The following is a 27,491-nucleotide window of genomic DNA, read 5'->3' as shown; positions in this document are numbered from 1 at the left end:
AGTCTGACTTGACCTCAGGTTTTTGACTTTTGCTTCAAGTCATTGCCTCAGTTGGCTTTGGCTACTGGGAACAAGGGTCCAGGACTTCCTCAGGTTGAGTAGCTTATCCACATGTCCCCAAAAGAGACATCCTTACTCTGTCACATAACCTGATCTCTTGCAAGGGTCAGTCTTGTCCCAGAGTGGGGCGACCTGGCTGCTGCCTTAAAGGTTTTCAGAAGAGGTTTGAAAGCCCACAAAGCATTTCTGCTGCAAATGGCTCCAACAGTTTCTTCCCAGGTACTATTGCCTAAAAGATTTGGAGATATGATTTCAGACTTTCCTCAGCCAATGCCACCTGCTTTTATTATTCCACATCAAAGCATGTATTTCCTTTGTGTTGTGGACAGCTGTTTGAGGACTGACAATGCAGCAGCACCTGAAGATTGGCAATGACCCTGTGTATTCTGCTTAAATTGCAGGCATTTTTGCTCATTCTGTCTCGTTTCAGTAGCTCCAGAGGAGTCCATTGGTATACTCATGACATGTGCCCTTACTTAGGAGTTTGCTGTGCTTCTGTCACCAAGCCTAGGACAAGTAGTCCAAGACATTCCAACTCGCTCAGGAATTTCAAGAAACTTTTTGGATCTAGACATTGCAAAATTTGTTGATTGCAATTTAGGACTCAATAAGCCTTGATCTGATTGCTGGGTCAGTACTTACTTCCAGACCAGCCACCTGGAAGACCAGTTTCCCCTGGGGGGAGGTCTCAATTCAGGGACACCTTGCAGGTGAGAGATTATTCTGAAGCTATATTGCTATCCATGTCGTTATTCTGCTCATTACTGGTGACCTCCCCAGAGACTTGCCAGAGACTGGACTGCAGCGCTGTCTGACTCTACAACCATTTTTACGTCTTTATTTGATCCATTTCTCGTATACATTAAGCCAAATCAGATGCCAAGCATCTACCAATTATTTGCAAAAGCTATTGGGGTTGATGCAGAAGACCACAGGATGTGAGGCTCTGTAGGAGCAAAAGCAGCAGCTGAAATTTGGGGAGCCAGTCAGAAAGACAGGGAGACATCAGCCAGAAAAACTCTTAAGCCTTTTGCATGGTCTGGGAGGCTGAGGCTGGTGGTGCATTGCCTGGGTGAAGGCACTGCTCTTCTTAGTTGACAAGATGTCCGCCACAGGCACAAGACTCGCAAGCTGATGCATATAAGGAGTAATGGCCTCTTTTCCCTTTTCCCACCCACATTTCCCCCCAGGACCTGTCTCACTTTCAGGCCCTGCATCCTAAGACTCTGGGTGACACATCCCCAAGGTGGCTGTGACCACGCCGCTGTACAAGGCAGAGGCAAGGCCATGGCAGAGGGAGGCCTGAGCCAGGCCCCCGCAGCCAGGGCTACCAGCCATCCGTGGGTCCAGGTTGGGGCCACCAGAGGAGGTAAATGGACAAATTTCTTTGTCCTCCTCTGCCCACCAGCACAGCAGGGGTCCTCTAAGCTTCCTGAAAGTGTCTCTCCCCACCATCAGGGAGGATGAGGATGAGGATGAGGATGAGGATGAGGATGAGGATGGGGATGGGCATGGGCATGGGCATGGGCATGGGCATGGGCATGGGCATGGCGGCAGCAACGCCTCCCCTCAGCCTCGACTGCTGACGGGATGGGGCGGGCGAGTCCCGCTCGCCCCCTCAACGAACTCTCGCGAGATTCCGCCGGGCCAGCGGGCAGTTCTCGCGAGGTCTCCGCCTCGCTGCGGGCAGCGGCGGCGGCGGCGGGGGCTCCGTGCGGTCGGAGCGGGAGGCCGGGCCGGGGCTGATGCGGGGCGGTGTCCGCGAGAAGTGGCCCATGGACATCCCGCTGCGGTGGGAGTCGCCGCGCCGCCACCCGGACGCTCCGCTAAACCCGCCGCCTTCCCCGCCGCCGCCGCCGCTTCAGCCGGCGGCGGGTAAACAGCGAGATGAGAAAAAAACGGCTCTGAGCAAAGTGAGGGGGCGCGAGCGCAGCTGCGGGCGGGAGGGACGCGCGCGGGGCGGGGGCGGCAGCGCGGGGGGGGCGGCGAGGTGGCGATGGGGGGGCGCGGTGAGGGGCGTCCCTGGTGGGAGGTGTCAGTGCGGAGCATGGCGCAGGTAGGCCTTGTGCAACAGGCTGAGTTTGATTCTGGGAGGCTCTGGTGCGTGAACGGGTGTTTCTTCGCCTGCAGAACGAGGGCGGTTATTCACTGAAGTGTTCTGAGATCCCCAGCAGCAGTGCTGCGGATTCGCGCGCATCTTCATCTTTCTTCAGAAATCAAGATCGGGTATTGCTCCTGCAAGGACAAGAGTGCTTCTCTCTCCCTGGCTGTATTCGAGCACTTTTCAAAGACTACTTTGAAAGTACTTTGAGTACTGTGAGAGTTGATGTATTCGCATTCCCCACAAGTCTTACGAGGAGCGGCTGAGGGAGCTGGGGTTGTTTAGTCTGAAGAAAAGGAGGCTGAGGGGAGACCTTATCGCTGTCTACAACTACCTGAAAGGAAGTTGTAGTGAGGAGTGTGTCGGTCTCTTCTCCCAGGTAACAAGCGACAGGATGAGAGGAAACGGCCCCAAGTTGTGCCAGGAGAGGTTTAGATTGGGTATCAGGAAAAATTTCTTCACTGAAAGGGCTGTCAAACATTGGGACAGGCTGCCCAGGGAAGTGGTAGAGTCACCATCCCTGGAAGTATTTAGAAGACGAATAGATGGTGGTGCTTAGGGATATGGTTTAGTGGTGGACTTGGCAGTGCTAAGTTAATGGTTGGACTCGATGATCCTAAAGGTCCTTTCCAGCCAAAAGGATTCTGTGATTTTCTGAACTGGAAAACTGAAGCACTGAAAATCACTATAGCTTAAGTTAAATTCACATATTGGCAAGAAATGGAAATAGGTTGTCTGAAACTTGATGGCCATTTTACTCTCTTGTGTACTGGTGTCGTTCTGGCCCAAAGGTTTCTGTATGGTTTCCCAGCCTTTATTATTGGCCAGTTTACCTGAGTGTGGTGGATTGACTTTGGGTGACTGCCAGACCCCCAGCCAGTCGCCCTCTCACTCCTTCCTCAGCAGGATGGGGAGAAAATAAGATGAAAAAACTCGTGGGTCAAGATAAAGGCGGGGAGATCACTTACAAATTGCCATCACAGGCAAAACAGACACAACTTGGAGAAAATTTACTTTATTGCTAATTAAAAAAAATGAGAGTTGAATGGTGAGAAGCAAAGATTAAAATTAAAACACCTTCCCACCCAGGCTCCACCTCCCCCCCAAGCAGCACAGGGGGATGGGAATTGTGAACAGGACATAACAGCTCCTCTCTGCTCGTCTTTCCTCCTCACACTCTTCCCTTGCTCCATCGTGGGGCCCCTGCCATGGGGTACAGTCCTCCATGAACTGCTCTAGCAGGGGTGCCTCTCACATGCTGCAGTTGTTGAACTGCTGCAGTGTGGGTCTTCTTCTGCAGTCCTTCAGGATAAACCTGCTCCAGCATGGGCTCTCCACAGGCTGCAGCTCCCTTCAGGGCACCTCCACCTGCTCCAGTGTGGGGTCCCCCATGGGCTGCAGGTTGGATATCTCCTCCACTGTGGTCTTCCTTGGGCTGCAGGGAACAGCCTGTCTCACCATGGTCTCTTCCAGGGGAATCCCTGCTCTGGCACCTGGAGCACCTCCTCCCCTCCTTCTCTGTCCTTGGTGTCTGCAGGGCTGTTTCTCACACTTTTCCCCCCCTCACTTCACTGTCTAACACACTGCTGTGCAGCCTTTTCTGCCCTTTCTTAAATAAGTTTTCCCTGAGGTGCCACCATTGTGGCTGAGGGGCTCAGCCATGCCTGCTGTGGGTCCATTGGAACTGGCTGTGTCCAGCACAGGGCAGGCATGGCTTCTCTTCACAGAGGCCACCCCTGCAGCCTCCCTCCGCCAGCACTTGGACATAAACCTAATACGCTAATATACAGTTGTAATAAAAGACTTAAAAGTTAGTTTAAATAATTTTAAAAAGAGATACTGTAAAAAGTTTGTGTAGTCAATATCTATTTTTTTGGTTGTTTGTTAACATCTTTTGTTATTGGCTAACTTGCAGTTGTTCTCAAACTCTTCATCAGAGTATTTCAGTTACTTTACAATTTTACAATGTTAACAGAAACCGAGACAGGGAAATTGTTCCATCTGTCAGCGAGTCCAAGAACGTAAATCACTAGGAGTCTCATGCTCCATTTGAAGTTCCCAATTTGAGGAAGAGCTTTTAAAGACCAGTAATATGATTTGTTTAGTCTCTTTCTACAGTATTCAGATCAAAGATAAATCTCCATTTTCTTTTATATATGCAGGTAGTTATTCGACGGCTTCCTCCTTGTCTAACTAAGGAGCAACTGGAGGAACAGCTACATCCTCTACCTGCCCATGATTATTTTGAGTTTTGCACTGCTGATCCCAGGTGAGGATGAGCTGTTTGTGCAGGTTTTCAGGTGCTTAAAACCTAAATAAGGTATTTGGACATACCAAATCACATATTTTTTCCATCAAGCCCTTTTTTGTTAGTTTTGTTAGTTAAAGTATTTGTGAAAAGCTGAATACATGTGAAGAGACAATCCATTCCTGCCTTTTTCTTTCACAGTAGTAATTTTAAACCAGAAAATTTTTGTATATGAATAGGACATAATTTTATTTGAAATCCTGATGTTTCTTTTAACTTTCATTGGTAAAATGCAACAGACTGTATATTGGCTGTGAGGAAGAGTCAACCTAGGGCAAATATCACAGAAGTTTTTTCATGAGTGCCATTTGAGCTTAGTTTCTTTGTTTGCTTACATATTTTTGTATTTATTTCATACAGTTTTTCAAGTAATCCAGTTTTGTTCATTTTTGTCTCATTCAAAAAAAAATAGTGGTTGATTTAAACTAAATCAGAATTGCTAGTATATTTATATAATTTACTCAGTATCACAGTGGTAAAATACAATTCCATTTCGAACAAAATGATTTCCAGAAGAGAAGGAACCTAACCATTAAAATAAACAAAACACTCTGTATGCTACATCTGCATGTGTTCTGAAAAACTTAAGTATAAGATCCATCTTGCCCATCTTAGCCTGTCTTAGTGTGCAATTAATCATCTTCCACGGGCACCAGATTCTTTCCATGGACTACAGAGGGATTCCTGGATGTTTATTGCTCACCAACTTTAGAAGTTAGGGGTGACCCCACCCAGAGCAGAGAGCCTTTCCTTTGTAGGGAATTGTTTGTGGAAAATTGCACTGGAACAGTCTAGTTCCTGGGCTGACCTTATTTGAAAGGATACTCTCTTCTTGCCACCACTGTGTTATTTGATGGTTAACTCTGACTGTAGAGGTTCTCTCAGAGTCAGTTCCACAGTTAGAAAGAAACAAATATCTGTTTAGTGAAACTTTATGGCAGTTCCTGACCTAGGTAGTTACACATACCTGCAGCAACAAAATAGTAGGTGCTTCAGCTTTTCTGTTAGAACCACGAAGGATGTGAATTTGGGAAAGAGGAGTATTTAGTCTGATTGAAAGTCTTTGTAGTTACATTTCTCTTCTGAACCTCGTCATCTGTATTTCTAAATGGGTCTCTTTAAGGCTTCTGTCCCAGCTGTTTATTTGGTAAGGGGAAAATATCAAAGGCAAATCAAAAATTCTTTGAAGAAGAATGTTTCTGTTCTCCATGTGTTTAGCTGCACAAATGCCAGGAAACAGTTAAAAAATTACAATTTTAATTTTCCAGAACAATTGCTGGCATAAGAATTTAGGGAGTCAGCCATCTTAGAAAAGGGAAGGCACTGACAACAGTTGTACTTATAAAGTTTCATTTTCTCTCTGCTTTTATGTGATGAAATTTGGAGTACTCAAAAATCTTGTGTCCCACTCATTTAATTGCATCCATGTCAGGTTACTGATGAAAGATATTGTGGTTTTTCTCTCACACTGTGTTATTTGTCATGTACTTTCATATAGCTAGGGACAGAACATACGTGTATATAAAAAATTTGTTAGATCGCATATATGACACGGTAGTTTGTTCTGGCAGAGGGATGAGGACGTGCTTAAAACGCTATAAAAATTTGTTTGCCTTGAAGAGCAGATCTTGGTGATTAAAAAAACCCAAAAAGTCTGAAGAAAATAAAGCTGTATTTCTTACATTGTTTTGCTACTAGACTTCAAGATGCAGCAAGTAAAGAATGCACATTTTTAAACATTTTGTTTGAACAATTAAATCTCTGATATGTGTTACTTGGATTGCCAGTTTTCTCGAGTCCTGTGTATGAGCCCTGTAATAAAATAATGATCTGGGAGAAAAACATCCTCTTCCTCCTGAGTTTTAGATTCGTGTTCTCTTCTGCCTTTACAAATTTAAACTGTCTAGAAAAAAAGTGTTTTCATATAAATTTGAATTTTTCAGCATGAACTGTTTCATATTCGCTTTTTTTTGCTTCATCTTCTTAAGAATTATGCTTTCATACAAAAGATGTATTTTTTCAGAATGGGTTTATCTTTACGTGGTTTGTATGGCTGCAACTTCTTTCAGCAAAATATGTGGTTTAAATGGACATTTAGCTGCAGTTCTGCAGAGTGTTGGCTTGACTGATTGTTTGTTCTTTGACTGGCCCAGGATCACCTTTCCCCCTTTGCCCCCTTTGAATGCTGACACATACCCATGTACATCTGTTTATGATTTAACTCTTTACATGTTCACACACTCTAGAATGTACAGTAAACTTTCAGAAACTGTAAGTTAGAGACAAGATTAATACAGTGAGTCTCAGTCTCCTCTTACCAAGTGAAGAAATCTCTTTCTGAGTATAAAGCATTGTGTTGCAGTAATCTGTCCTGTTATGGACAGTTCACAAAATTCCAGAAAACTGTCTGTGGGTATGTCTCCATGCCATTCCAGCTAATAAGAAGAGCTACAGGACAAGGTGGACATGTTCTCTCTACAGTGCCCTGTGTCTTTCACTCATTAGCTTTTTTCTAGATCCTGTACCGCGTGCACAGTGGCAACCAATCCAGAGAATTCAGTGATAATAAAAACATGGGAAGATTAAAAGCAAATTTCACGTTACCTAACAAGAAACTGATTTGGAGAAGCTACTCAGTGAGGAGGATCTGTTTGTTGGAGAGGGGTGTACAAATGTTTTGATGCAGAAGCAGACATATTTGCCTTAAGAGTTGTAACATCTCCATCCTGTGTAACTCTAGATAACAGAAGTTTCTAAGAGCTCATTCAGATTTCTTCAGCTTTGAAGTACAGACTTATTTTTTCACACAGCATTCTGTTAAACTCTAGAACTCCTTGTCAGAAATTGATGCCAGAAATTAATCTAGGAAAACCTATGAAACACAAGGATACACGTTGTCCATTACAAAGTCCCTAGGCTGCAAGTAGCTGAAACGATATACTAGGTGAAGTGTCAGTGTATAGTTTCCCCTTTTTAATAAACTTTCTTCAAGCATCCTCTGCTAGTTGCTGTCGGAGAGAAGACTAGAGGTCTAACTATAGCTGTTTCTACGTTTTTATTTCCAAAGTCATCTCGCCATAGAGGACAAAACAAACAGTTGCAGTCCTACCTATATGCTTTTGCAAGATATGCATTATCAACTCCAGTTTCGCTGTTTTTGCAGTCTAAAGGTTATTTTTTAGTTTACAATGTCTTGTTACTATAGGCAGGCTATAAAACCTTTCAAAATTTAATTTGATTAAGTAACGTCATCAATGTGTAACACTTTTTCAGTTACGTCCATATCAGTAAAGTAATTTCAGAAAGTGACTTTTGCATTGTGTTTCATTCATTTTTTCAGACTCATCTGATTGACTGCATTACATTTATTCTCTCTTGTACATTGTCATCAAAATACAAACAAAACACTGTTTCTGTGACTTTAGGGATGTTTGTTGGATAGACACACTCTTGATCGCTGACAATAAACTCTGCCTTCCTGACAGTCTATCTTGTTCTCAGACTCCAAATATTAACTATTTTTTCCAGATGCTCTTTTTTGTCTGCATGTAAATGTTTCTGAGTCTTCTAAAACTTGAGTCAAGTGATTGAGCTCTGGCCCTGCAGGATTTCACTCATCCTTTAGGACTGTCACTGAATGCTGAGTGCTAGAACTCGTTAATAGTGTTGTGAGGTTATAAAAGTGAAGAGATCTGAACAGGAGCTTTGCTTATGTGAAAGCCAGTCAAATAGCTGATGCCATGCCATATGTCGCAGACAGTGATTAAGCTTCTTGCAAACAGCACTCCTCCTTTGCCCCTCATAACTGCTTCCCAACATTTTGCTCAGAATTGTTGTAGGCAAATAGCATTAATGTAGGATGGCAGGATGCACCTGGGAACTGCAGCTCTGAAGGGGCAGCACCTTTAGAGCTTCATCGGAACCACCACTACTGTGTTCTGGATGGAGTGAGTGACAGTCTCTCATTACAACTGCATTGTCTTTCTGCTTCTCCACTGCTGGGCAAATCGTGCTCATTTATATCTGTAAAAAGGAAAGGCTAAGTTAATTTAAAATTATGCCAGTTCCATCCACTATGTGAATGACCACAGAAGGTGAGAGACAACAGGATGAGGGCCAGTGGATTTTAGCTTCACATGATAATGTAGATAATAGGTTATCTGTTTGATCAGAAATTAATGTGATACATGAACGGATGGAGGAGTTTATTTAACACTTCAAAATTTAGATGTAGAGATCTATATATTTAAATTTATAGACATGTAAGGATACATGTTTTTATATATATATACACACACACCATGACTGATAAGTTGGTAAGTATTTTTACTAAGATGTGATGCCTATTTTTATAGTTACATGTTGCTGTTTATATTGTAGATAACTATTTAAAATTGCTTTCCTGTATACCAATCTTTTTACACAATGGTGTTAAAAGGTACTTTGTAGAAGTGAACTATTAGAATGTGTTTGTTATTAAAATTAGTATAGAAGTAAGGGTTTAAAGAGATCATAGACTTAAGTATTATAGAAATACATGTAAAAGATTGAATACTCTTGAAAGCACAGCAGAAAACAAAGAAACTGTGTGTTGTACTGAAGAAATGTGTATAGTCAGACTCATCTGGGTTATTTCCATAGAGATTACTCTAAGTGATATCCCAGAGATGCCAACATCATGTGCAGTGCATCTGTCCAAAACATGATACGGATGGAAAGCAGCATTACAGACAGCAAACATATGGCAAAGTAGAACCAGCTGTCTGATTATAAAACTAACCATGCAACCCTAAAACTGAATTTCAAATCCCAAATGAAATCTATGCTGGTAGATACTTGAAAAAAGGAGGAGGCACACAGAGTCCAATGGCCCTTCTGTAGGACTCAGCTGGAAGGCAAAAACCTGAAGAGCAACAGCTGTATTTTATCCAATAACTGCTGAATATAAAGTACAAAAGTACAGCTGTTTCTTCCTAGGAGAGGGTATTAGCCAGAGAGTCCCTGTGGCCCTGTGAAGCCCCATGTGTTCTTTAGTGCACTGTCACGCTGGTGGGTTTTCCGTGGATAGGTGAGGAGGGAATCCAGGGTGGGTGGAGGTGTGGGAGCTGCAGTGTGAAATCAGGTGTCTGAAACCCAGAGTAAGAGACAGTATTTCATATGCAGGCCAGTGCTAAGCGTTTGGAATTTGCTACGTTTAGTTAGCTTCCCATTTAGAGAGTGTATTTTATGCTTTTTTTTTTTTTTTAAGGCGCACTGCACACTGCTGGGCAAAAAGCCTAAGACAGGAGTCTGAAACACTCGGTGATCAGGCTTTTGTACACTAAGCGCTCTGATATCTGACTTGCTCATATGTTTCTCGTATGAGAACCAGCTATTTGTAGAAGTGGCTGCATCAGGGAAAGAATCTGTAATTGCTAAGCGTTGTCATAGCCGTGTTTCTACAAACTTCTACCCTGATACATAGCAACAATAAGGGACAGGCAATCCTCTTCTATTGTGTTACTGTGCACATCAATGTCCTACTATGCACAAGCTGCTTTTATGTTTCTGCTGATGTGAATGAAGTTCTTGAAAATGTTAATAACATGTAGCAACAACATTGGATCCCTTATTTGCAAGGTATATTCTAAATCTCTGCTTTCCAGAGTCCTGTTTATACATTTCGGACTCAGTTTTTTCTTACTAATAAATGCTTAATAGCCATATCAAATGTTTCTCTGTTTTGAAAGGTACTCACTCTGATAAGCCTAAGCTGAAAATGTTAGAAAAATACTATGTTGTGTACCAGGAAAAGTTTGTGTTGCCAAAGCAGACGAAACAGATGGCATTGGTGTACAAGCTAAAGGAAACAAGGAAGGCAAAAGTCTTTGTGTTTTCAGTTCTGTTTCACGACGGTTATGTGCCCAACCAGAAGGTTCTAAGTTACTGCAGAAAAAAAAATAATCCAACTATATGATAAAGCTGTTTGCTGTGCACCGAGACAGAGAAGAAATGCCACAAGAATGTAATGGCTGGGACAGTTGTTTGAGTCCCAGTCTTTGATCTATGGAAAGTTTTAGTATTTTACAAAAACTGAAGATGGGTAAAACACCGAAACAGTTGTTTAGACTAGGAACTGAAACTCAGTTTCTCCATCTCAGATAATAACTGGGCTGAAAAATAATGCTCCCTCAAGATTCCTCTTTTTTGTCTCGTGAATCTTCAGCACTTCAAGTGTATAATCATATCAATCTCTAGTATCAGGCCTCATTTAATTTAAACATCAGAGAACATGAAACATAAGAATAGTCCTGTTAACATGAGAGAGAAGGAAGCTTACTTCTTCCTGGGAGCCACCAGTTACTAAGAGACTTCTTCACTGTTCCAGCCATTAGGCAGCACAGAGACATTTCTTCCAGCACAGCTATAGATTGCCACAATAAAATTTCCTCCTTTACATACACTTGTAGGCCTTTTAAAAGATGTTTTTTAACTGTATGTAATTATGAGAAGTGTTATATTTCTTTTTTTTTTTTTTTTTTTTTTTTTTTTTGCTTTGAAACTGATGAGAAGGAGGCTGGCTTGTTTCATCTGCTTTGCGTCTTGGTGGTCACTCCACAGCCACCTTTGAGATACCTTGTGTTTGTTGCATGTGCAGGCTGGAGGTTTGCAAATCCGATCAGAGAGGGCTCTGCAGGGTTTGCAGAACCCCATGACAAAACACGAGCCACGTGCCACCACGCTCATTTGGTCAAGCTGTCTAGAGGTTGCTTGCAAGCAGTCCATAGCTGTGTGGCATCTGTGTAGGCTGTGGCAGATGAGGGAGCATGCCATGCCTGTAGCACTGCTTCGTGTCAGCAGCATAGCCCTAGCCATGCCCTAGCAGGCGTTTTTGTGGTTATGTGCTTACAGTTCACTCAATGCTATTCCCATCCTAGAATATCAAAATACAGTGAGTATATATGGATGAAATAGCTCTTCCTTAGAATTAGAAGGTTTCTTCTCCGCATGCTGTAGAAACACTCCATAGATGGTATTTCTAAAACATCTAAATGAAAAAAGCCCTTTAGTTTTTTGTTTAACATTTCTCCTGGATACAATATCAAACACAAATTTGGTGGGTTTACAAAATCATTTGTTAGTTATTGGCAGCACTGCTCTTAATGGTCACCTTCTAACACCCAAAGTGCAATCCATATGAATGCACATTTGAAAATGAAAAAATTACTTGGTTTTTAGTAACTGTTGCCTTGAGCTGCCACATCTGTGGATCCTGTGATCCAACCCATATTTTTGCTCTTTCTCTCTCATTGTGAAATCTCATTCTGAAAAAGCTATGGGATTGAAATATGGTTCCAGCTGTGTGTGTTTATTGTCTCCTGCTGCTGGTGGTGAGTTTGTCTGAAGACAGGCCATGTGCAGCAATATAATGAACGTAGGTATTTTTAAGTTATGGGCTTGTGTTCAGATACGTTCAAAAACCTGGCCTAAGACATGGCCATCACTGAAGGCAGTATAAGCCAAACTGTTTAGTATCACAGCTGAAGGGGTTTAAGGCATGTACATGCCATGACTCACAATAACTTAGCTGATGGGTGGTAATTCATTAAATTACCTCCATTTCATTGTGATTAGTGGTGTGCCAACCCAGAGGTTTTTGTCAGGCACAGTAAACATGTACTGGGAGTGGGATGTATGCCAATAAATTCTTGAAGAATCAGAATTATTTTAGGTAAGTACCTGTTCTTTCTTTTGCTATAAATGCTTTGGATTTTCACAGTAATTGTTCTTCACAACTAGACATTAGACATATATTCACATACAGGTATGTCAGATGGAGTTTATTTATTAGTATGTAATTCAGTGGATTATCTGGCCAATTATTAGGTTATTTAATCTTTCTTAAAGGTGGAAATCTCTTTAAATACAGTGACAGCTTGGCAACTACCCTCTCACTGGGAGCTTCAGTTACTTTTTGTCATATATATAATTCAATACATATATGTAAAGACTTCGATAGCATGTTTAAGGTAGCCCTTTCTCAAAGAAGATGAGAATTGCAGTGTGATCCTTCTAGTTTTACTTTTTTTCTAGTCCTGAACAGAATAGTAAATAACAGAAAATAAAATTGTTTGTTGTTGCAGCCTTTATCCTCATCTGTACTCAAGAGCATACATTAACTTTAGAAATCCTGAGGACATCCTTCTTTTTAGAGATCGCTTTGATGGCTATGTCTTCATTGATAATAAAGGTCGGACTACTTGTAAGATATTAAACATATATATACATATACCATTTAAGAACATTAATTGATTTCATTTTTGCTAATTATGCCATTTTTTTCTCAATATACAGTTAATTACATAAAAATATATTAAAATCTAGCTCTTAAAAGATAATGTATTTGTCCATGCAGTCTTGCTTGTCTATGTGGTGTGCATGCTTTATCTGCATTCTTGTACCTTAAGCAAGACACTATCAAGATCCTGTTAAGCTAATTATTTTACACAAGCTTCACAGTTCATCACAACAGTAACAACACATTGCAAGCATGAGTAGTTACATCTTCAGTGTGTTTCTGTGAGATAAAGTTGTGCCACTTACTCCCATTTTGAAAAAGCAAGATGAAAACTTCTCTTCATAATTTTGGTTGCCCAATTTGAGACAGGTACGGCTTGACTTTTTAGAGCTTTTGCAGACATCTTGAGTTCCGAGAAGAAGAGCGACAAAATTGGTTGCCATCTTTAAAATGTTCAGTCTGCAAAAGTTTGCCCAACAGTAAAAAAAGCCTCTGTAATGTAAGTGTGGATAAATCCAGCTCTTCTACAGTAGCATGAAACTGGCATAGCCAAGAAATGGTGCTTTCCCTTTAGCAGTTCCTTGCCCCATTCACTCATACCTTCTGCAAAAAATTGCACAGGTTGTATAAAACAGACACAGATTTGTGGGTTTCTTGTACAGACATCTATTCTGTACACTCAATGTTGTGGAGGTGCTGCGAAAAGTAGTCCTGTCGACTCTTACTGCAGAGTTTATCTCTAAAGAAGCTGTCTGTCAAACTAACAAATCTTCTTCAGCATTTCCTACCTGAGATATTTTATGGGCTTCTAACTTAATCAGATTTGGATAGATTTTCCTAGAGATGGAGAACAACACATTCCTTTCAATGTGTGATTCCCAGATTTCAAATTCTGGGTGTTTTAGATGAAAAACTAGAAAGAAACTGTTTATGATTCTGCCAAGACTTCACTTTGTCTAAATTAAGCATGTTCTTCAGTGCTATGCTGGACTGAAGCCAGAATACTCTCTACGTTGCAAAACCGAGCTTAGACACGGCTGGCCAGTTTGGCATGATTGTGCAAGTAAAGAGCACAAATTTTGATCGAAAGTGCCCTCTGGTGAGGCTTGTGATGGCATTGCTTTTATGAGGCTAAAATTAAAACAAGTATTACCAGGTTCAATAAGGTTAACAAGTGTTCTAGCAGATTTAAGCCAAGTTTTCAGTGGACTTGAGCAAAGTGTAATCTTGAACCTGCTGCAAGTCAAAAACAGGCAAAATTCAAAAGCTACACACAGTTCTGACTCCAGTCCAAAGAAGAATCCAGTATTTAAAGCAGAATTCAAAACAAACAATCCATGCCAGTAAACACAGGCATAAAGTTGCATAGTTCATCATAAACAGAAAAAAAAAGGTTTCACACAGTTCTACATGCTGAGTTCTACAGTTTTGGTTCTGAAAGAAGGTGACACGTTTTATTATTGCACATTACCCAGCGCTTACTTATTTTTTAAGCTTTTGGCAACAAAACTTTACAGAAGCAACTCAATTGTTTCAGATTCATTTCCCAGTAGTATCATTCGTCAGGCTGAGATTTTATGTAAATTTTTCTAATCAATAAATATCTATGAAAAATTAAAAGGGAATTATAAAAATGATCATGCAAGAATTTTATTGTGCAACAGTAGTCATCTTCATTTTGACAGTCTTTGTTAGCATGTCCAAAGATATTCAATATGTATGTATGTAATTAAAATATAAATGTATTTTGTTTTGACTCTAAAATACTGCTACATGTAATTTTTCATTAGAAGTTTAGGATGGGATTGTAGAAACATTCACCTTTGCTTTCAAGCAAGACTGCCCAACACAAGTTTCAAGAATTTTGAAAATCTTATTTGAATATAAGGAATGTTTCTCCCCCCTCAAAAAATTAAGCATTGATCTCTTTTAAGGTTTGGAGTATCCTGCAGTGGTTGAATTTGCTCCATTCCAGAAGATTTCAAAAAAGAAGCTGAAGAAGAAAGATGCCAAAGCTGGGAGCATTGAAGATGGTAAACACATTTTCTTGGTGTCACAGTGGAAAATAGATTCCATTTCTGTCATGCATTGCAAAATATTAACATAATTCAAAAATTTTTCTTCACAGATCCAGAATATAGGAAATTTTTAGAGAGTTATTGTGCTGATGAAGAGAAAATTTGTGCCAATCCTGAGATTCTTTTGGGAGAGATTGAGGCCAAAACAAGGGAACTCATTGGTCTGTTTTCTTGATTTTTCTTACTATTGAGAATATTAAATATCTTATTTTTATATCTTTATGATGTTACGTGCAAGAGCTGACCTGTTCAGTCTAACAGAGATTGAGATTATCGCAGTTACTTTTTTGTTATCCAGCCATGTAGTGACAGGAAATGCCCCACCTGTTCTTCTAAGTCTCTATGCATGGAATCACTTGACTTTACTGGAAGTTTTGCATGCATAGTGGCTTCAGAAATAGGTCCTTAATACTTCTGAATACTTACAGATGTATTAAAAGATGGAAGATTATTTTTAAAATATAAAATAGCTGAATACTTAACAATTGATCCCTGATGTTAGATGCTTTTACTGAGAAACACGAAATGATCTCTCTTTGTTCTTACGGTCAAGATTCTGCAAAAGCTTCGAAAGTAAGGCAACACCTTGTTTTCTGTATGCATGCAGCATGACTTTCACAGTCTTGCAGGGGAATCTTTAGTAAGATCAACACTGAAATCTTCAGTGCCAGTATGCAGCTTTCAGGATGACATGGAATATTGATGTGCCGTATGTCCAAGTGACAACATGCAGAACACTTACTCTTTCCCTAGGTGTGACAATTGAGTAGGAAAAAAAAAATTGACCTTTGCTATTATTTCTTTACAGTGTAAAAGTAGCCACCTCTTTTGATTAGAATCATAGAATAGAATCATAGAATCATTTAGGTTGGACAAAACCTTTAAGATCGAGTCCAACCATTAACCTAGCACTGGGAAGTCCATCAATAAACCATGTTCGTAAGTGCCACATCTACACATCTTTTAAATACCTCCAGGGGTGATGACTCAACCACCTCCCTGGAAAGCCTATTCCAATGCTTGACAGCCCTTTCAGTGAAGAAATTTTTCCTAATATCCAACCTAAACCTCTCCTGGCACAACTTGAGGCTGTTTCCTCTTGTCCTATTACCTGTTACTGCTGTTTGTTTGCTTGTCTGTGCCTGTGACAAGCATTTCTGTAGTGACATTAATTATTCTTCCTATGCATAAATTAATAGTTGACTGGAGAGATTTGGGACTTAAAACAATTTAAAGGAGATGGAAATGTTAGAAGTATGGACATTTAGATAATTCTGTTATCAATAAAACTTGTTTATTGCTTTTCTAGATAGAGAAGTTCCCCAACAATTTTTATTTACCCCAGATCTTCCGTAGTATTTGACAGCAGAGTAAAAGCAGTCAAAGTTTTCTAAGTAGAATTTAGAAAAAGTTTACAATTTCAGGAAAGATTTATTAACTTAAAAATCATCTATCAGTGAAAATTGTTAGTCCGAGTAGCAGTATTGACTGAAGGCAGCTTTACATTAGGAGTTTTAATGTTTTGTTTCTCTTAAATCACAGGAAACCAAATTAGTTGCTTTATTTTTCCTGCTATTCAAAACTGTGACCATTTCTATCAATATAAAAACAAAGATTACTTCAGTGGATAGCATGTTTATAGCAAAATTATGTGAGGGTTTAGTTGCATGTCCAGTTGCAAAGGTGTTACTCCTGCTGAAGTCAATGAAAGATGTGCCCAGGGCTTTGTTGGCAGAATTGGGCCTTGCATTCTCAGCATTTCTCCAGATAGTGTTACCACAAACCAACATGCTTTATGCATCACATCAGGTGCGTTAGCTCATCAGTTTCAGTGAGAGAGAGATATAAAACAGATTTTCTCTGTACCAAGATGAGGGTAAAGCTCATTCTTCTGGCTTGTTTGTAGAGAGCAAAATAAAATATAAAAGTTATTGCTGAGACAGGTCTTCATTTTGTAATTTATTTTCTTTTAAAATTTCTCAAACGTTTTACAAAAAACCTTTAAGATTTTTATTTGCAGTAAGGCCCATAAATAAGATTGGTATGGTTCAGGTTTGATAAACATTCTTTTTTGCCCTCCTCTTTTGGTAGTACTCATCGCGCTGCCTCTCTCCCTTGAACTTCAAGTTGTAATTTCTGATGAAAATTCTTGCATCACAGACTTAGTCACGACTAGGATCAAGTTCTGGACTCCCAGGGCAGCTTATCCTTTCCCCAGACCCTCCAGTTACAATTTGTGATCACTTTCAGCATGTAAAAGTGCCCAGAGGCAGACACTGCTCAGACAGGGGAACTTGGGGGAGCTGGAGAGAGAGGCAGAGCTGCAGATCTGAGAGACTGGTAGGGAGGGTGCTGGAGACCTAAAATTTGTCAAAAATTACAGGCAGGTGGGAGAGAGAGGGGAGGGGTAGCATGGGGAATCTAGGGAGAGAGGGTGGAAGATCTCAAATCAACAGTCTTTTTTGGTTGTTGCTTTTGAACAGTGATATTTGCTAAAAATAAATAACTGCATCTTATCAAGTCTTCCCATTCGTAACTGCTTAACAAGGTTTTATCATCAACGAATGGGTTGCCCCCAGGATGTTCACACGTTCAAAAGCATTCAAATGTTTTTGGGATATGAATTGTGTCTAGATTTTTGGCTACGCCATTCCAAATTTGACGAAAACTTTTTATTTCTTCTTTTTTTTTTTTTTTTTTTTCCTGATTTGAGGAAGAGTCCTATAAATAACTGTAGAGCAATTTCTAGTAGTAAACATTTTCTGTAACTCCATCCTGGGACATCTGAGACTGACAGAATTTGTTGTAACTACTCACAGCTGTAAGTACATGAATTCAAGTTTGAATTCAGTACTGACAGTCACAAATGCTATACATGATATAGAATTTGGTGATGTTTTCCAAGTTTGTGTAGAGTTTGGGGATGGTTCAGGCTGGTGGCTTAGGCTACATTTTAGAGTGTGGAAACAGCTCTATAACAAGAATGGCTGTGAGATCCAGTAGATGAGGCATTTTATTTGTTATTTGGGAAGCCAGAGTTTTATTGAATCTGCTGATACTTTGCTGTGTAACCTGGAACAAATCACTTACCTCTTACTCATCCCATTTTCCACGGAGAAGTGAATGCTAAATGGTAGTTAAATGGAAATGTTGTATGAGAATGAAAGTATTTCCTTCATGATGTACTTTGAAATCTGGAATTGAAAAGTGCTATTTGAGATTACAGTAATGTGGGCTGCATATGAACAGCAATACAGCTAGGTTTTGATGTACAAAATTAAAATGTAGGAATAGATTCTGAACAGATTTCTTTCCTTTTTGGTAAATAACCGTTTGATGAGCAAGAGAAAAAAGCCATTCTCTGAACTGAAAAGGTACGATTTTCAATTAAACGTTAAATAATCATGCAACATCTCTCTGTTGCTTCTAACCCTAACAGGAAAAAGACAACAAAGTGTTTCTAAAATGGAATTATGTGAATGCCTTCAAAAATATATAAAATAAATAGGTTTATTAATTATTTAGCTCCCTTGCACATAAAGCTAGAAAAAAGGGATTAGTACTGAAGTAAAGAAATGAGTACATATTTTAGGAGTTGAACACTATATCACAAATTTTTTGTGTTTTAGCTAGAAGAACCACACCCCTTTTGGAATATATTAAAAATAGAAAATTAGAAAAGCAGGTACGTTCAGACTTTTGCCTGAAGTTCAACTTTTATGTTTCACATGTTTTTTCGTTGGACAATTTACAATTAATCATTTTGAACTCTTCAGAGAATACGAGAAGAGAAAAGAGAAGAACGAAGACGGAGAGAATTGGAGAAGAAGCGTCTGCGGGAAGAAGAGAAAAGGAAGCGCAGAGAAGAAGAAAGACGTAAAAGAAAAGAAGTGGAGAAGCAAAAGAAGATTTGTGAAAAAGAAATAAGGATCAAGGTACCTTAATGAAAAACCCCCTGGTTTTCTGTTGAAGTTATCCAGAAGTTCCTTTAGTATCTCACTTAATAGTGTTTAAGCAGTGTACTACAGTACAGCGTGGAGGTACCAAACCAGTTTTGACTGGAAGGGGAAGTAACTTAGGGGTTTGACTAAATAGTGTTGTTGAAAGGTGTGACTAATTACCTTAGGTACAATGATGTGCTGATGCAGTTACGGCAGGTAACTCAGATATCTTTATACAACACTGCCACACTGTATGCCAGCATAACCTGACAGAACCAAATTGTTCTGTGCTAACATGTCAGAAGATTATTGCAAATATGGCTTTAACACTTTCTGTCTTGTAAATCTGCCTCTAGCCATATGTGCTGAGATTTTTTTGTGTTTATGCTCAGAACTGATTTATTTTAATAGTATGCTTTAACCAAGTTACAACAAAGTCTTGCTAATTTTAGGCTGTGCTGCCTTGTAACAATCTGAATCGATGTGCTTTTAGTGACTTCACTTAAGCGGGTGTATTTTGTGCTATGTCTGAGCATTTAAAACCTTATTTGTGTAGGGTGACATAGATAAAACTACTCATCTGAACTACATTTTTTGGTATTGGAAAGGTTTTATAGGCTGTTTCGAAGAGGAAAATTGTTGTAAGAGTCTGTAGCTTAACGCAAGGGCACACAGACTCGCTCCAGATCTTGGTGGGGGGGAGAAGCCGTAGAGCTGTGTACTTCTTTCCTCTTCCTTTTCTTCCTGGACAACAGTTGCCTTCACCTGGATGTAAAAAATAGTAAGTTCTGAAGCCAAATTACAGGTTTTTCATATTTAGGCATAAAGAAAAACATACTAGAACTTCAGAAGAAAAGGGAGTTATTCTTTAAAATGTATTACCCAAACCTAGTTGTCCAAAAGACCCCAGTATTTATGAAATATCTGTGGCAATGTGACCTTGAAAGCTAGTTCTGTCTCCTAAAGAAAAGGAAAATGTTACCTGAGAGAAACATTATAGAAGTTTTAAATATTGCATAAGAGTAGCCTGTGCTCATTTCAGAAAAAACGGTGGAATGAAAAGACTGAGGAGATGTTCTGCTTATTCCTGAAATGTTAGAGAAATAGTTTGAGACAGTTGGTCCTTCTATACAGATTATTCCTGTAATGCTAGACACTGCTCAAGACCTGTGCGGGTTTTTTGTTTTGAAAGGAACAGACTTCTTGGAAATCTTAATCTCCAAGGTGAAAATGCAATGTGATCTTTTCTGCTAACGTCATAATTTTTTCTCAGTCTGTTTTTCTGTCAGGATGTATTTATACTAAGCACCTACTTCTATATGCCAGTCTGTCCCAAGTAGTTCATGTGTAACACATTTTATATATACTATTTCATGGAGTGAAGTATTAATCTTGCTCCTTTTGTCTTAGAGGTTCTGCGTTTCATTTTATGTGCAATAACGTTGAGCTCTGTTATATGATTTCTAAGAAATCGTAAACCGTAATATCTTTTTGTATAAAACTTAGAAGAGTAGGTAAGTGCTTTCTCCAGTATTCTCAGCATATTTGAAAGTGTGCAGTTGAATGTCAAGTAATGACTGTCTCTCCTTAGCAAAAGTAAACTGCCCTCTTTAAATAAATTTTAAAATTTCATACTTCCTAAAATACATTCCTAGCCTTTAAATATCTTCAGTCTTAATAGGTTTTTGATATATTTAATACATTGTTAAAATGTCTGTCAGAACAGAGGAGAATAATTTTACATCATAATATAAACAAATATTTCTTAGCTTCTTAAGAAGCCGGAAAAAGGAGATGAGCTGGCCAGTGAAAAGCACAAAGAAAAAAGTGAAGAGGCTGACATTGAAGAAAACAAGTGGGATAAATCACCTGGATCTGGGAGTATAAAATCCAGATCATTGGAGTGTTCACTAAAAGAAGTTAAGGAAAAGTAAGTAATATCTTTTAGGCTTCAAATTAGATGCTAAATGTTTTCATTTGAAGGCTTAAATGTGATGTAAGTGTTGCGTTGGCTGGGTGTTTTGTCAGCAAGGAACTGATTTCATTCTGTGTGTGAACAAATCTCTCGCTGTCCTTTTTGGAAAAGGTGTTTAGTAACAGCTTACTGACCTGATGGCAGTATTAGTGGATACAATTTGTTATTGTGAAATGTTTTGAAATCCCAGAGTGGAAGGATTTCTGCGTGAAAAGTCACTCAAAGTTTCATTGTTATTTCACCTGTTCCCCATCAAGAGCTCAGGTAAGGCCCTCCATCCATTACTGATGCCAAAGACTAAATTGCCTCAGATGCCTTACTCTTCCATCACACTTTCTTCAGTTTTGCTGCAATAAACAGATAAATGAGTTTGATAAATGGGACAGTGGCAGAACAGTTAAGGTGCAAATGACAGCCTTATGATAGATACATGCAGAAGGCCATCTCTGTCTCCCACTGCCTTTTGTGTTGCATATGTAATAGTAGGAACAAGAGGTATAGCCCAGTTCTATAGCTACTGTAGCCTGGAAATGTCTTACAGATGTTTTCAGGAGCTGGTTCTCTCTCTTGTCCTTTGGCATGTATATCCCATCATAAGCAGGATTCACCCATAAGATATGTAAGATACATAATTGAGAATAACATGCTGCTGAGGTAAACAATACTTTGTTCTTCAGCAGAGTTTTTCAGCCAAGCTCTCAAAAGTACATTGCAAAATGAAAGAGCAGAATCTGAGATGTCATGTATATGTGCAACTTGTACATAAGGACACACTTGAGTATTTAAATAATTTACCTAAGGTATTATATACACAGTATTAGAGGAAGTTTGGGATTGTGCTCTAGGAGCCTTGCAGGCTAACCTGCCTATTTTGAGTAGTTTAAATTTTACCTTTGTCCACTTAGGTTCTTGATTTTTATGGTAAGTATGCAGGAGCTGCAAATGTTCTCCTAATGGCAAATAGAAAAATAAAAAAACTTTGAACACTGGAAAATAAAACCACTGAATTTGCTAATTGAAGAAATGGTTCACCATTAATATCCTACAAGCATTATTCATCTTTTTTTGTCTCTGACTAAGGACTTCAAACATTGCTTCAGAGTTTCAATATGTTGAGTATGTCCTGAAAGATGCTGACAACTTCCATTTCCTATTCTCTAATGGAAATTGAAAATATCAGCAACTCTTTTGTTGATGTTCTTCAACAAAAGAAACAGAACAGGGTCAACAGAAACACTTGCAGGGGCAAGTCAGTTGTTTGCTAATAAGGCTTTTTATGTGTTAAGCTTTTGGTGGTGCCATATAACGTTTTTACTATTGATCCTGTAAGTTTAACAATGCATTAATGTAGATTTTCCAGGTGTAAAACAGAATCCTTTTGGCTGTGCAGGTACAGTAAGCGTTACCTTGTCTTTCCAGGTGCTCATTTCATCATGATTATTAGTGGGTGTGATTAGGTAGCAAGCTATGAGCTATTTCAGCTGGATCAAGAATTCAAGTTGTAACTACTTTGTCACTGACTCAGAAATCAGTAATAAACTCTGACTTCCATCTCTACATGCAGGAGACTGAATTGCCTCTTTGAAATCATGTTTTAAGGCTCAGTAGCAATAGCTTTCTACCACAAAAAAACCCTCAGTTGATGCATGAGTGTACATGGTCGCATATGGATTTGAAACTCTACCATTCATTTTTGCTTTCTCTTTCTCTGGCTGTGTAAATTTCTCTTCTACCTATACTTTGTAATTGCTTACCCCACCATTTCCACTCTTTCTTGCCTGTTCACTCTGACTGAATTTTAGAAAGCTACTTTAACCGGTTTTGAACTGGAGTTTGTATCCCTGTCACCTGCCTACCTCCAGGCATGTCCATTCCTTCCTCACCCACAGTAACAGGCAGGGGAAGAGATGGGTACCAGGCAATGCTACAGCAACAGATCTAGGTGTGTCTTTCTGGCTTTTTGGAAGGTCATGCTCTGAGCCTTGCTAGGACTTGGAGTTAGTGTCTAAAATAGCATATTAAACGTGAAACAAACCAACTATAGCCACATACCCCTTGAGAGCTAACATAGTATGTTATAGATATGTATCTATGCTACAGGTACAGTATATCTGTAATTGTGATTGATTCAGGTGTCTGTGACAGCTGGGATGTTGCTTGCACTTGGTGAATGTGCTGTGCTGACACAAGCAGAGTCTTGCAAAATGCTGAGTAACTTACCTGTCATTCAGGTTTTGTTGCTGACCTCGAGTTCTCTCTGAGATGGGGCCCCTGTCTTGGCAGCCCCGCCAATGCCCAAGTTCATGGCAGAGGCTGACAATTTTCACAGTTCTGTTATTTAAAAGAAAAAAGTGATATAAAAAGATATGCTTTTATTGATGTTAAACCATTCTGAATGAGAAGCATATCACTATTTGATCACTACACCATTAGAAAATCTCTATCCTCTCTGATTCTGTCTGTTGATTACCAAAATGTGAGCAGACTGTCAAAAGCAACTTTCCTGTTTCAATTTTAAGTATTTATACATTTGTAATATATAAAAAGAAACTACCTGTATTTGCTCCTTTTAAAGTTCAGTCCGTTCTGTGATCTTTCTTCATTATTTGCAGTTTGGCTGTATGAGAGAAGCACCGGCTTGCTGAACAGGAGCAAGGAAGTGAATAAGAGAGCTGAGAATTGTATCAGACAGGCAGCAAAATGTTGCAGACTAATAGTCTTTATAATATAAACCCATTGCAGCATAGCAGAAATTAAGTATTATGTTGTGGTAAGGTAATGGTCTTTTGCCTAAATAAAATACGCAAAGGTAGGCTAAATTATTTGGAGACATAATAAACAAAAGCCTGGAACATAAGTATTCATTTTCACAAATGCCTTCTGCAAGTTGCAATGTCAGTGAATAATTTTTGTTAAATAGAGTCATAAAACTCTACAAATTGATACATGATACCTGCACAATTCCTCTGTGCCCTGAATGTTCCCATTCAAGGGAATACTCATATACCTGAGTCACCTCAAGAACAGGCCACAAGAGCTAATCATGCAGCGTGTGTTTATGGGAGGAGTTTTGGGGAACTATTTGTGGGATTGCAAAGAGGGATAAAAGTTGAAGAGTGGGCTTTCCACAACAGTTGCACAAAAGTCCGATATTGCTTGCAAAGCTTTGTCTGCTATTTTGAACTGAACGGGTAGTCAAGGGCCGGACATAGATGGATGAGACATTCAGCAAAATTGCACATAACCCCTTTTTAATGAGGAGAAAACAGCCTTGCCATACAATTGATCTAAATACCGTTGAAGTCAAAGAAAGGCTTTGTGTTGTGTCCTTCAGCAGCTTTTTTTTACTGTTAATTGCTTGGATTTTCTTTCTCTTTATACATACTCGTAGGTCACAAAATGATAGTGACAAAGAGCAAAGAGATTTGGAGAGAAGATTTCGAGAAAAAGAACCTGAAAGACAAAGGTATCGATTGGATGATGGCAGAAAGCATAGAGCTCACTATGAGTTTGACAAGTTTGTGAGAAGGAATGAAGAAGAGCTGAAATGGGGGAAAGGATACAACCAAGACAGAGGAAAGAAAGGGAACTACAACTACAGCTTCACTGTGGAGGCAGTAGACAAACTGGGTAAAGAGGACAAGTGTGATGACATGGCATCCAAAAAGGAGCGCATAAGAAATAAGGTTCTTTTATTCATTTAGGATAATCTTTCATTAGTTAAATATGCTTCAAGATCACAGGTTTTACTTTTGCAAACTCAGCATAAAGATGCTTTTTCAAAAATCCAATTCTTTGTTTCACTTTCAGTAAACCCCAGACTTCTTTTTATTGTTATGAGAGGACAACAGCAGTTAAAATAAATTAAGCACACAGGTCTCTGCTCATTCATATTTGAAATATATAGAAGACTTCCTGTCTTCCTTTCAACCCTAGCATTTTTAGAACACTATTCTTGGAAGCCTTGTATTTCATGAGTGTATTAAAAATTGTTATACTTCTGATCTGTAATGAAGTTTAAAAACTGTGTCATGCTAGTCTTTTAAAAATATACTTCCATTACCCAGCTCATAAAGTAATTAAATTATGGATTGGCCAGGCATTGCTTGATAGAGGAACTATAAGGACTTAAATAAATAGCTAATTCAGAGACCATTGTATGTATGTGGTGTGAATGTGCAAACTCTTCAGTACTGTATAGCCGCCAGTATGAAAGGCTGTCGTTTGGTTAGGACAAGTTATCCTCATGGTTGTTGTCAGGGAAAGAGCAGGTGCAAAACCAGAGCAAGCAGGGCCTGTAGCAGGGTGTGTAGTAGAGCCGTCCCTTATTGTCTCCCAGAGACATAAGCATCATTTATCTCAGACTGTGATTTCATGGATGTGCCAGGGTCTTTTCAGGAGGTGGCTCTCCTTGTCACCCTCATTCTCTCTCCCTTCTGATCCTAGATTTTCCACAAAAGATGACCGAAACACTGTTTTGTGTAGAAATTTATTCTGCATGTGAAACTCTTCTTTCAAACCAAGTGACTGATCTGTGATGTGGGCTAAGGCTGCCAAGGAGTAAACTGGTCATGTGCAGAGTGAGTCTGTACGGAGTGTGCATAGAGCAAGTCCAGGTGGACTGCAAGTGCTAGATTTGTCCTTAAACAAAATAAGCAGTATCAGTAAAGTTTTTTGCAGTGTGGTGACTTTTTTCCTTAGCGTATTTATCATGTAGATAAGAGTTAGGGGCTGAGGTTTCCAACTTACCTGTAGCATTAACAATGCCAGGACAAGTTTTTAGGCAGATATCAAGCTTCTTTTTGAAGTTTGTAAGAATTAATTAGAAAATGGGAAATTTCCAGTGTAAGTAATAGTTGTGCTAGCTTTCATGCAAACCTGATATGGAAAATCGTCTGCACCCTTTAACGTAAACTTTGCAATGGGCAAAAAATCTGATCCTTGTCAGAGGATCTAGTTTTATGCAGCTGTTTGTGATGTAGAAAGATGTATGTTAGGCATTTCATGCCACACTACAAAGCACCAGCTAGAGTGATCTAGTTGTATGGTCCAATAGTGAATCTTGGTATCTGGTCTAAAGAGATGCTAGAGAAAAATGTGGAGCAAAAAAGACAAAGATGAAGGAAAAGGAAAGAAAAAGGGAAAACTTATATTGGCAATAAGAAAAAAAGAATGAAAGAACAAAAGACCAGAATGACTTCAGATTAGGAAGGCAATTGAAAATTAATATCGTTTGATGTAGGAGAATTTCAGTGCTCTGCCGCTGTCTGAAAATAGGCTGTTTAATTTTGTTTGCTAAACTTAACAGGAGACTTGGGTGAAGAAGCTCAGGTTTTGGTGAATGGGTTGCTTCATAACATTAAAAACTGGTATTTCTGAGAGTAAAATACTCTTACTAGGAAAAGACTTCTTAAGCAGAGTTTCTAAACAGTATGTTTTATTATTGAAATTTCAAGAATAAAAAGTGCTCTCAAGAGCTGTGGAACATCACCATTTGCAAGTTTGAGGGGCCTTTTCCTTGTAAACTGGTTCCTTCTTCCATTTGCCAGTGATCAAATCAACGTGTGTATGATTGGGTCACTGACAAAGCCTGCACGTGCTCAAATTGTACTTACTTTGTTCATTATCAGGGGGTGAATTCCCCTGCTCCCATATTTACTACGGAAGGCATGAAGTGGGGCAATAATGTGCAATTTTATTTTGATCTGTATAATTAAAACGTGCATTCCATGTTTAAACCGTGGTAATAATTCACGACTCAGAGTAGCAGTGCACGCATATCAATTGGGCAAGTTCAGTGGAGGATAATTTTCTAGCTGTTACCTGCTAAGCTGTTCTCTGGTTTGTCTTGGGTTTTTTATGCTTATATTTAATATTTGTCATTCACCTGCAGAGTTTCAAGTGCGCAGGCTGTTCTTCCGAGTTGATGTTAGAGAAGGTAGCAACATGAGCAACGTTTTTCAGAGTTTTACCTGTAATACTGTGTTTGATAATTGTCTGCAGTATTTCTCCTTGTGTACATCAAATGTATCATAGGACCTTTTTACAGCTTTCTTCATTTATTCAAAATGCTTGGCTCCCAAGAATAGTGTTATAAACAAGACAGTTATTAAATACTCAGTCAATTTTCATTACACTCCCATTTTTTTTTCTGGGTCTTATGAAATGTAAAGTGATTTAACACAAAATCTACTTTCTCTACAAACATTCATCACTTTGAAATCCCACATACGTATCCCGCACAGCTTTTTCAGAGCATTAACCCCATCTCCTTCCTTCTAGGATCGCCCAGCCATGCAGTTATACCAGCCAGGAGCTCGCATTCGAACACATACAGGACCTACAAGTAAAACCTATGACTGCAGCGGGAAATCCTTTGAATATGCTCTTGATAAAAAGTACGAGGCAGATAATTCAGCTGGAGGTGATCTTGAGAACAGCAAAGAAGCAGAATAAAACAAATGGGAGGAAAGACTTTGTGAAAAGGGATGAACGTAAGGTACACTGTCATCAAGAAAAAATCCATAGGGCTGTTGCAGAACTCCACGGGTGGTCGCACCAACGAAATTATAATAGCTCTGCCTCTTACTTTGTGTAAAATAAATGGAAGAGTGACTGGAGACACAAAGTATCTTACAGCAAAGGAATATAGTTGCTTTTGTACAAAAAGCAGTGCAAACACTATTTGCCTAATTCAAAAGCAGTTCAATATTTTATTAGATTCACTTTGAAATAGAAAACCTCTAATAG

The 27,491-nt window shown here is 39.3% G+C and overlaps 1 protein-coding gene across 3 annotated transcripts; it reads left to right on the top strand.

Moving 5' to 3' along the window:
* The first annotated feature begins 1,751 nt into the window (after positions 1-1,751).
* On the top strand, positions 1,752-27,283 carry UPF3A (UPF3A regulator of nonsense mediated mRNA decay). Of its 3 annotated transcripts, none has more exons than XM_068422738.1 (10): positions 1,752-1,973; positions 4,324-4,430; positions 12,593-12,699; positions 14,682-14,780; positions 14,876-14,986; positions 18,455-18,510; positions 18,602-18,760; positions 20,536-20,696; positions 24,133-24,427; positions 27,024-27,283. In XM_068422738.1, exons 1-10 carry the CDS (start codon positions 1,806-1,808, stop codon positions 27,195-27,197), a joined length of 1,437 nt encoding a protein of 478 aa, XP_068278839.1. In that variant the 5' UTR covers positions 1,752-1,805; the 3' UTR covers positions 27,198-27,283. The 3 variants fall into 3 exon arrangements, with proteins under 3 accessions (XP_068278839.1, XP_068278830.1, XP_068278848.1); XM_068422729.1 differs by having other exon boundaries at positions 12,593-12,711; XM_068422747.1 differs by lacking the exon at positions 12,593-12,699 and having other exon boundaries at positions 1,894-1,973.
* Positions 27,284-27,491: the final 208 nt, after the last annotated feature.

The sequence above is a fragment of the Nyctibius grandis genome, chromosome 2, assembly GCF_013368605.1.
Source record: "Nyctibius grandis isolate bNycGra1 chromosome 2, bNycGra1.pri, whole genome shotgun sequence".
In the NCBI taxonomy this organism is placed as follows: domain Eukaryota; kingdom Metazoa; phylum Chordata; class Aves; order Nyctibiiformes; family Nyctibiidae; genus Nyctibius; species Nyctibius grandis.
Note: the sequence above shows the minus strand (reverse complement) of the source record. Positions and strands in the feature narration are given on the sequence as shown.